This window comes from Podarcis melisellensis, assembly GCF_964234715.1.
Source record: "Podarcis melisellensis genome assembly, chromosome: 1".
In the NCBI taxonomy this organism is placed as follows: Eukaryota; Metazoa; Chordata; class Lepidosauria; order Squamata; family Lacertidae; genus Podarcis; species Podarcis melisellensis.
Window position 1 is genome coordinate 66,749,911 of NC_138528.1, and position 11,607 is coordinate 66,761,517.

The window sequence follows — 11,607 nt, forward strand, 5'->3', positions numbered from 1 at the left end:
TCAAAGTTTTAGAACATGGATAGGGAACCTTTGACCCACCAGATGCTGCTCAGCCTGACCAATGGTCATGAATGACAGGAGTTGGGAGTCCAAGAATATTCTAGAGGGTCACAGGTTCCCCATCAATGTTTTAGATTAACCTAATGCAGAGGGCAACTAAATCTATTACAAACCCAAGCACATGCATCTTGAGGCCTTTCCCATTCCAATGGCCACAAGAGAAAGGTGCACCATTCCCATATTGTTGTGAAACTTTCAGCAATGTCCAGAATTTAATTCCTAATGGGGAAATTAGTATTATTATTATTATTAATACTGCACCCATCTGGATGGGTTTCTTCAGTCACTCTGGGCGGCTAACAACATATCTAAAAACATTAATCCTTAAAAGCTTCCCTAAACAGGGCTGCCTTCAGATGTCTTCTAAAAGTCAGATAGTTGTTTATTTCCTTGACATCTGAAGTAAGGGCATTCCACAGGGAGGGTGCCACTACCAAGAAGCCCTTCTGCCTGGTTCCCTGTAACTTTTCTTCTTGCAGTGAGGGAACCAGAAAACCCTTGGAGGAGAACCTCAGTGTCTGGGCTGAGCAATGGGGGTGGAGAGGCCATTTAAGGCTTTAAAGGTCAGCACCAACACTTTGAATTGTGCTCAGAAATGCACTTGGAGCCAGTGAAGATCCTTTAGAACCGATGTTATATGGTTCCGGTGGCCACTCGCAGTCACCAGTCTAGCTGCCGCATTGTGGATTAGTTGTAGTTTCAGAGTCACCTTCAAAGGTAGCCCAAGTAGAGCACACTGCAGTAGTTCAAGCAGGAGATACCAGGGCACACACCACTCTGGTGAGACAGTGTGCATACCAGATGGAGCTGGTAAACAGTTGCCCTGGACACAGAATTGACCTACACCTCCATGGACAGCTGTGAATCTGAAATGACTCCTATGTTGCGAACCTGGTATTTCAGTGGCATAGTTACCCTGTACAAGACCAGGGTGTGCCCACCCCCTGTCCCCCCAAAACAGTACTTCTGTCTTGTCAGGATTCAAACTCAATCTGTTAGCCACCACCCATCCTCCAACTGCCTCCAGACACACACACAGGACCTTCACTGCCCTCACTGGTTCTGATTTGAAGGAGACGTAGAGCTGGATATCATCTGTACAAGTACTGTAAAAAGTTACTGGCCAGAAATTGTTTCTATGTTGCACCTCACTAAACAGTTCTAAAGCTCAATCAACCTAAGCAAAGCCATCACCAAATAATAACCATAGAAATGCCAAAAAATCTGGCATGCAGTTGACTCTCTTCATTTTAAAGAGATCCTGCAATTCAAAATAACCCATTAATAACCATGGTAGGAATATCTCATTCTATGGTCAACAAATGAGCACACAATTTACTGGAAATGTGACTTGAACAAATTTGTGGAGGATGTGGTCCTAGTGATATGAAAACAAATACTGTGGCTATATAATGTGATATTACGACTGTGTATGTGTATGATCCCAAAATGTATGATCTCTGCAACATGTCAACAAAATCCATGGCTATAATGCAACCTAGATGTGTCAAATATTGTTGATTTGGCATGCATTTTTTTAAAGGAAAGCTATTAGAAAAAGAGAAGAACAATATCCATTTCCCATGTATGCCTACTACAAGGGACAGCCAAGATGATGCCCTCCAGGTGCTATGGACTACAATTTCCTTCAGCTCCAGCCAAAAGTAAAGGAAGACAGGAGTTGTAATCCAGCAACACTGAAATGGCATCATGTTGGATGTCTGCATTGATTCAGAGATGGAGAGTGATCATTGCAACAGAGCACTTGCATATCACATCCCAAGGTTTTGCAATTTCCAATTTTAAATAACATTTCTATTGATGCATATCCAGTCAGAGAATCTGTAAGATCTGTTTATGACAACTGCAATATCATCATTTTAAATTTTAAAATGAACATAAGATTGAGTAGTAAAACATAATCCTCGTCTATTTAGTTTCTGCAAATTGAGCTCACAGCAGTCTGCCTTGAAAATCAAAATTTCCATAACACACAGTTCAGCAGGCATGACTAAACATAAATCCAAAGACTACTATTTGCCTCAGTTTTGATTAGTCATTTCTCCTCCAGGCCTGGATCTAGTTTTCTGCCAGTTCAAACCGCAGCTGTTATTATTTACATTGTATACAATCTGTATGTATTTTATTCAGCAGAGGGACCACAGATCACCAGCAGAGTGTATGCTTTGCAACCAGATGGTTCCAAGTTCATCTCCTGGAGTGTTCAGTTAAAAAGATTTCACAAAGAAGTGCTGAAAAAGACTTCTACCTAAAACTAAGTTGAGTAACTGCCACACATAGCAAAGTGTACGGGACTGGATGGGCTAGTTGTATTATAGAACACTGTTTTTTACAGAGTAATATTTTGAAGTAGTGCAGTCCAGCTGCTCAGTCCCAGACCCCTGCCTCAGAGAATTCGGGAGGAGCTGCTGCCTGATATAGGAAATGCTGCCTGAATAATTCCGCTTTCATACTCTGTGAAATTTCTCAAGATTCACATGTAATTTTACCTTAAGAATATTTTGTAAGCTGTTTTGAGGTCAGAAAAAAGTATTATAAATTAATTAATTAAAAATTACAATTAAAATATTGCCTTCATTGACCCAGGTGCTTGCAATCAACCTTTACTTTTTTACCTCTGAACCTAATCAAGCCCTACAGCTTTAATTTTAGCTAAGCGTAATAATCTCTAATCAAGGTACTGAATACAGTTCCAATGATCCTGGTTTTCCAGACCAATACTTGTATAGTAAGTTGCTGCTGATTTTGTTGCCTGGCCTTAAATAAATTTGCTAAAACTGCTTCAAAAAGGTACTAACCTCAACTGAATAATAGCATCAAGCATATTTATGCAACCCAGCTACAAAAAAAAATCAATTTGTACTATGTGTCCTCAGTGACTGGCTGAAAAGTTCTACAACTGATTTACTTTTGCATGTTTGAGCCTACAATGAAAATATTACACTATATAACTACCGGTATATTGTACATATATCTGTAGTATGGGTATAAATGCAAAAGTTCTTATTGGCTTTGCACTCTAGCACTGCCAAAAACATATCAACTGTCCCTCTAATTTCATGTGCTGTTTTCCCCAGTGTTCCAGCACCTCAAGAATATGTTAAAAATTTAAAAGAAACAACAATTTGATTTAATTCACCCTGTGGAGCAGTAGCTGCTCAAATTTTAACATATGTACTCTGAACTACTGCTCAGGGATTAATTGCAAATTAATTATTAAAACAACACATTCTTTAATTTTCAGAAACTGTTTTAGGTTGCTTCCAGCATGGTCCAACAATGTGATATTCACCTATGCATGTTAGTAGCTAGCTTTTTTGGCAAAAGTATTCATATTACAAGTTTATTAAGTCTTTTAATGTATTTGACATTATGTACCAAATCACTGCAATTATGTACTAGAAACAGAACCTTTACAAGTAATTATTTGGATGATGATGATGATTATTATTATTTTATTTATACCCCACTCATCCGGCTGGGTTTCCCCAGCAACTCAGGGCAGCTTCCAACAGAATATAAAAACACATGCTATTCATTAAGTTGTCTTGCACATAAAAATGTGCAAATGAAAAGTGTCCCACCTTCAGATACTAAACTGAAGCAAAGAGTTGGTGGATTATCACGATGCATTTCTGTACATCCCAGTTGGCATAAATTTCACTAAAATATTTAATGGGAGATCCTTAAGTTCAGGCTTTTATCAGTTTTTACCGTAACACAGTGGTACCTCCAGTTGCGGATGGGATCCGTTCCGGAGCTCCAGTCAGATCCTGAGGTTTCTGCAACTGGAGAGACCGTTTCTGTGCATATGTGCGGTATAGTAGAGTGTTCTTGCAAATGTGCGCGCAGCGAAACACTTCCGGGTTTGCCGCTTTCACAACCTGAAGTTTATGTTATCCGAGTGTAACAAAAGCCGAGGTGCTACTGTATACTTAAGTTATGAACATTCCTACAAAAATGTGATGTAGCAGTTTGGGGAGTGTATTTCATAAATGGGGAAATGATTTATGGTTACAAAATCATGCAATATAGATACATAGATATATACAAACACAATGTTTCTGTTAACTCTGGAAAAATATATGGGATTGACAAGAAAAAGTAACTCCTATACACATACAGACACAAACCATTTTTCTACTCTGAAAAGTATCAATGTCTGAAGAGCAGAGATTAGAGATATAAAATGCAATGCTTTCTAGTGCTCTAATCGAAAGGTAGTACAGTGTAATAATTAAAGTAGAAAATAAAATGCTACTGGGGGGGGGGTATTGTACGGCGCACACATCAGAATTCTGATGGATTTTCAGAGGCATCCCACACCACCCTTGACTTTCTTCAAAAGTTGAGTGTTTCCAACCTTTACATGCATATTTATACCATCAAGACTGCAACTAACTGCAAATAAATACCACTGAACTCAGATGTACTTTCTTGTTAGTAAACATGCTAAGAATTACATTGAACTAGATTTAAGAATGCAGCTCCTTTTAATCATTTGGTGTGTACTAGTCTGTGTTTATGTCCAAAAAACACTACAAAATATGTTTCATGATTATATTTTAAGAAGAAACAAAAAAGAATTATACATAATCTACAGATGTAGTTAAGTGATTTCTTTAAAATGTGAGGTTAGAAGAAACAAGAACCTTTCTTCATCCTATTAAGTACAGAATTCAATATATCCAAAAAGGAGAGGACTGAAATCCTGTTCAGCTCTAGAAGATAAAAATAAGCTTCTAAGGCATTTGAATAATATCTACAGAGGAACAATGATCAGAGCCAGACTCTGCCATTAATCATTCCAGTCTGTGCTAGTTATCTACAATTACTGCCAAAGGCCTTCTGCTATTAGCCTTTGCTTCTTGGCTGTCACATGATGTTGCACCATTATTGTTCACATTACTATATAATTCAGAACTATATGGGTATGTCATATATGCCATAAATGTGGAAATTATACACTATTAAAAAAAACAAATACACTGAACTACAATTTTTATGTGTGACAATGTCACATACATACCTCCCCTCTCATCTATATTATTTTGTACAACTTACCACGTTAGTGGTTAGGGCTGAAGAAACTCACAGCCCTAACTTTGGGTAGGGAAACCCACTATGCTGTGACTTCAAAATACAAGGTAAGTTGTACTAAATATTTTTTTGTGGGGGGAGCAAAGCAAACAAAGTACTGTACTGTTTTCAGATGCATTTTTGGGTCATGCGTGTGACCTCTTCTCTATGAACTTGCGTAATTGCAATTATGCATCCAAACACCTGTTCCCATGTAGAAAGGCAAATTATTTTTAATATTTTACTGAATGAGTTTAGGGTCAGTATGGTAATTTAATATTATATGCCATCTTACTCCCCTGAAACTGAAACGATTTGACTTGGAAGAAAAGATTATATTCGCTTCAAAAAGATCCTCTAGGAGTTCCAACAATCTCAAGGCTATTTCTCATGTTACAAAGCTAAAAGGTAACAGTCTAGTCTAAAGGTAACTGGAGTTTGGCATTCTTACATGAAAAGCAATAATGTGTAAATAATCCAGAAACAGTTCAGTATCCAAGTCTTTCAGTGTTAGAAACTCAGATATATAAGCTAGCTGCCAAATGACTCCTTAAACCAGGGTAAAAGTGGCCAAAACGGAATTCCTAGTTGCCATTTGGGGGACAGAAGTTCATACTGGAAAACTGAATAAAAATTGGTTCCTGAAATTCATTCTGACTGTGCAGATAAAATATAACAGATAGAATTCTATGGGATGTGTTGTTAGTGTGTGAAAACAGGCAAGATCTAAGGATTCCCAGGCATTCGCTTCTAGGTGGTAGGGATGTCAGGTGCTATCCCAGCACCTGGGTATCTTCACGTGGTCACAAGTGGCTGACAGCCGGGTGCAAAATACGCCTGTTGCCTGGCCAATATTGAACACTGCTATAGATAGATACATCTACTTGGAAGAGCATTGCTTCAGCCTAAGTCATAGGGCAAACCATCCTGTACACAATGAAAGCTCCTTTCCTTCCCACCAAAATATTATAGAACACTTCTCTATCACTTCCCCAATCCAACATTTCATAAAGTAAGAGCTACCAGTCTCTTTCTCAGTCTTCACAACCTTTGTAAAAAAAACATGGTTCCAATCACAACCAGAAGACTATTCCTTGTATTTGGAAGTCTGGTTCTATTTTCTTTTATTGAACTCTAACACTAGTGGTTTTCAAACTGTACTCAAGAGAACCCTTATCAGTAGCTCTTCGGTGACAAGAGCAGTCATGGTGGATGGGTCTCCCTGGAAAACAGGTTGTCTACCACTATTTTTCTTTTACGAAGTACCAGAGTAGGGGGAACAGCATGTTCTAGTGTGAAACCCCAGCCCTAGTGTGAAATCTGCATTCTCTCCAGAAGTCCTGCAAGAGTCAGCACCCCAACATGAACAGTTAGTTGAGTGTGTGTGTGTTTATGTGAGTGCCATCCACGATCCTCAGAATCCTCTGCAACACACACACACACGAATCCATGGCAGACACACCACGCATAAAAGGCTCCTTCCAGGTAGAGCCTATTACAACTATGAACCTGAACGCATGGACATGAACTTGCCCTGACTAACCCGGGAAGTTCCTCCTCTCTCCAGCATCCTTTGAACTTTCGCCCACACCTGTCGCGTGGATCTCTGCCGGTGCTGCAAAACTGCCACTCAACAACGTGGGAGCACAGGTGAGCTGCATCACAACACGCATGCAACTTTCCAAGGTTGAGCTTTATCGAACCTACCTCGACTTCCTGGAAAGCTGCGCTTGCTGACACGAATGAATGCCCCGAGGGCCTCCTTGGCCTTTCCCTCCCTCGCTCCCTCCTCACAGTGACAGGTCCCCCCTCCCCTCGCGACGTCTGAAGCAACACTCATGCGCGCGGCCTCTCGGCCGTCCCTTCCCTTCCGCAAGGCCCTAGAGCAGCGAAGGAAGGCCCTGCCGAGAAACACCCGGCAGCACCAGCCTGTCCGCCCGCCCCTGAACAGGCAACACCGGGGCTTCCAAGCGAGGCCCCGCCAAGCCCCAGGCCCTCGCCGCCCCTGTAACCCGCCCGGGCACGCAACGACTCCTTCCGCGAGGCTGCGCGCCGTTCCTCCTCCTCTGCCGCCGCCGCCTGAAGCTGGGCCTGAAGGCGCGGCCTCCGCCCAAGGGCCCCTGACGCACCTCTTTGGGGACCAGCTGGTTCTCCTCGCTGGGCACCATGGCCAGTGGCGCAGCCAGCCCGGGGCCCGCGGCAGCTTCGGGCGGGGAGTCGTCGTCAGCAGGAGGCGCCGTCCGCGAAGGAGGGAGAGGAGCGGGGCCGCAATACGCTCGGCATCGTTACGGTCTCGGTCTCCGCCGCCGCCGCCTCCTTTCTGTGGCTCCCTGCGTGCGTGCGTGTGTCTCTCTGCCGCCTCTCCCCCTTCTCCGCGAGCGCAGCAACGCCTCAGCCGCCTCCCCTCCCCTCCCTCCGCCAGCGCCAATCAATGGCAAAATGGCCGACGACGGGCTTCTCGCGAGACGTCGCCGGCGCAGCTGGAGCCCTTCCCTCCTCAGGGCGCCTCCGCTCCCACCTTCTGCCGGGGGAAAGCGGCTCAGAGAGGCCGCGGGAAAGACTCTGGCCTGCTCCCGGCGGGCTCCGCGGCGCTGTCTCCCGAGGAGGCGGGAGGAGGACGAGGACGATCCGTCCTTGATCCTCATAAAACAAACATCTGGGCGCCCGCCCGCCCGCCCTCTCTGGCTATCAGGCAGGCAACTTGGGTGGAGAGTTTGCTTTCGGTTGGTTCCGCCCTCCCATGTCTTTAAACTGGCACGCACCGATTTTCGTGAAGGCTGCTTAACCCAGAGGAAAGCCGCATTTAATTCCCAGCAACTTAATTCGCACCGTCAACGTGCCTAAGGTTTGTGTCGCGCGTAAAAAAGAAACGCGCAGCCCTATCCTATGCAGGTTTGCTCCGTGATAAGCCCTGCTGAGTTCAGCGGATGGGTGCTTACTCCAAAGTAAGGTTGCAGGCGCACTTGCAAGAAACCGTAACAGCTCGTCGTTTTTTTGTATTACTTTTTGATTAATGCCTCCCCCCCCCCCACCTCCCACTTTCTATCCAAGAGGCAGACTTACTGAAATGCTATTAAGTAATCTGAAGAGTCTTTAGTAGAGTACAGTAATGAAATTACGATCAGCAAATGATGGCTTTTCAGCAGCGATTTGAGATGGATAAAGAATAATAGCGGCAAAGGTTGCTTCTGATTTGGAAATGGCAAATTACTTCCGGCAGCGTTGGTTTCCTTATAAGAAAGTGTATGACAGCCATGGACGTAGCCAAGGGAGGGCAGCTGCCCCCCCCCCATCAATAAAAATACATAGCACACTGAGGTTCTGCCCCTTCCCTCACAAAAATCCTGGCTACGCACATGATGACAGCTACATCAACATTCATAAGGAAGTGAGCAAGACTGTCAAAATAACCCATAAAAGCAGAATGTGGGAGAAAATTCTGGCATATTTTACAGTGATGCAAGGCACATTTCAGTCCCCTTTACATTTAAGACTCTTAATCTATTACACTTTGGTTGGTGTGTAAACATAACAGGTACTTTTTCCCATCTCTCCCCTTTTCAGCCTGGAAACAGTAGAAATATAATGTGAGAATGATTCAAAAGTTCTGTGGCATTGCAAGCAATGATTTGCTTCCACACAGAAAAGAGGTTAAACCACTTCATCAGTACCTCAGCTAAAAAGCATGCTAGCACTCATCCACAAAGGAGGTATATTTCCCAGAGTAAATGACAGCTCCTGAAAGACTGAGTTTTACCAGGCATTCTGTGCCAAGACGGACAAGTCAATAATTGATTCCAAGTAATGTGCCCAGCAAGCTGTAACATTCTTTCCTTGCAGCTGAATGACGCACAGCAAAGTGTGAAATTCCTTCCTACCTTTCATAAACATCAAAGAAGGCCTCTCTGTTCTGAGTCTTATGAGAGAAAGTTCAGCTAATTAGTGAAGGGAGGGGTGAACATAATCCCACAGACAAGGGTACACACAACTGCGCAAAGAAGATGAAGCAATTTTTGATCCATATAGCTGATTTTGTTCCCTACAGGCAGTGTTGCTAAAGCCAAATTCCCCTATAATCCTGTAGTTAGAATTAAGAGTCTGATGGCCTAGAAACCGTAGAGCAAGCAGTGAATGGCAAAGATGAGAGTGATATGAAAAAGCCCCCAAATATTGTTTGCTATGGTCATGAGAGAGCTGTATGCACAAGAATCAACTCATTTATTAATGGAAAAGAGGGGGGAAGACAATGAAAAATGTTAAGAAAATATTTATACTTTAGTTTTATGTAAGCCATTCTGAGGATTGTTTTGAAAAGTGGGGTGTAAGATAAAAACCATCATGTAAATTGTTTCACTCTAATTGGCCCACTGCCAGATGCACCCTCCAATATATGTACCAGGGTGGTGTAGTGGTTAAGAGCAGTAGACTTGTAATCTGGGGAACCGGGTTCGTGTCTCCGCTCCTCCACATGCAGCTGCTGGGTGACCTTGGGCCAGTCACACTTCTTTGAAGTCTCTCAGCCCCGCTCACCAAACAGAGTGTTAGTTGTGGGGGAGGAAGGGAAAGGAGATTGTGAGCCGCTTTGAGACTCCTTAGGGTAGTGATAAAGTGGGATATCAAATCCAAATTTCTTCTCCTCCTCCTCCTCCTCTGTGCCAGTCTGGAGCTGGTGCATAAAAAAACTGGCTGGCAGGAGTCAGCAGGATACTCCATTGAAGGTAAGGCTACAAATGGCTACTAACCATGATGGCTATGCTCTGCCTCCACATTGGATGCATAATGCTTCTGAATGCCAGTTATTGGAAGCTGCAGAAGGGGAATGTGCTTTGGTCCCTGAGTCCTGCTTGTCGGTTCCCCTCCGATTTCTGGTTGGCTGCTGTGAGGATAGGATAATGGACCAAATGGGCTCTTGGCTTTGGATGTGGCAGTGGTTCTTCTGCTTTTATTGTCTCAGGTTAGGATTGCCCTGTAATGTGTGCAAACAACCCTGTCTAATACATGTTTATTTGCAAAAGGGAGGATGTGTGTATTTATATAAATAAATAGGTTTGTCTTCATTTCAGGGTATTTCAAAACCAGCAATATCATATAAGAGTCGTTTGTAATTGAAGAGTATGTATACCTAGAAATTGTAAACGTTTTTATTGTGAAAATACAAACAAAAATCATCATAGCATATAAGTTATATTATTTTAAAATCAAAAACTATATAGCATGTGTATGCTCACACAGTTGTATATTATATTATCATGGCCTTTGACATATTTAAGGTATAGCCGTTGCGATGCATATTACAAAAGTTTGTCTGTCCATGTGTCCAGAATAAAGGCTATTTATTATACACTATTTGAAATGTGAAATGTGATCAAGAAGACTGTTTTCAGAGGATGCAATTTCAAGCTAACTAGCTAACCAAAATTTAAAGAAGAAGAAGAAATCCTCTGAGCCAAAGCTACCTGATTGCAAATGTGAATGAGGTAGCTCTAGAAACATAAATATTGAGTCAAGCCTCACATCACTTGGAAAATGTTTGATAGAGATTTATTTTAATGTGGCTGGTTATAAAATAAAGTGAATATAAAAGTAACGGTAGTACACAACATACTCCAAATAAGAAAGGACTTCTTCATACAGTCATGCTGTCCACTTGAGCATCAGTCATCATGCTGGTAAGTACTATGTGCTCAAGGTTTCTATTTTCTGAGGTCAGTATGACCTTATAATAATAGCCTCCCTCTCACACAATCCAATCTCATACATTCAGTCTCATGAATAATGAAATATAAGTTTCTATTTTAATTCTGGAATTACATTTCTTAAATGACAGCCTCAGGGAGGGGTTCTATAGTGCCCCCAACCCTTTTTTGTATTGGAATATGGTGTGGGGATAGTTCACGTTTCCAAAAGTGGTGTGTTTTGGGGGTTTTTAGGTGCACCAGAATTCTTTTCAGAAGCATCTGAAGCATACTTGCAACTCACATGTATTTTGGACCTGTAAAGCCAGCCATTGGGACTAGCTGCCACTGTGCCTGGGATCAATGTCTCCAATTATTATGGCACTCTGTTCCTCCCTCCTCCTTCTGTACAAGTTTGCTAACAAGCTTTACTGTAGGGAAGCAAACTTGCTGCATGAGTAAAGGCCATGTTTCTCCACTATATTCATCCAGTGTTCTCTGTCAGTTCCTAATTTTACTCCCCATCAATAGCAAAATCTGAAAGACTCAGGTGAGTGTGTATAGGATCACAACTGGCAAACATAGCTAAATAGTGGAAATGATGCCATAAAACACATTGCAACCCCAAGGTCTTTTTCCTTCCTCAGATCATCGCTACCACTTCATTATTTCAGAATAAGGAGAATGCATATTAGTTTGCCAAATGACTACACACTTGCCCTATTTGTGGAAAGTAATGGAGGCAAGAAACTACAGTTATGAAATAGTATTA

General features: G+C 42.4%; 1 protein-coding gene across 3 annotated transcripts in view; it reads right to left on the reverse strand.

Annotated features, from left to right (window-relative positions):
• USP47 (ubiquitin specific peptidase 47) overlaps positions 1–7,701 on the reverse strand; it is a 52,914-nt gene extending 45,213 nt beyond the window's left edge. Inside the window, exon 1 of one of the 3 annotated variants that reach the window (XM_081918066.1) lies at positions 7,290–7,701. In XM_081918066.1, the coding sequence (XP_081774192.1) occupies positions 7,290–7,328 (39 nt within the window). In that variant the 5' untranslated portion in view covers positions 7,329–7,701. The remainder of the gene's footprint in view (positions 1–7,289) is intronic. The other 2 variants (XM_081918065.1, XM_081918067.1) reach the window with 2 other exon arrangements.
• Between the last annotated feature and the right edge of the window lie 3,906 nt (positions 7,702–11,607).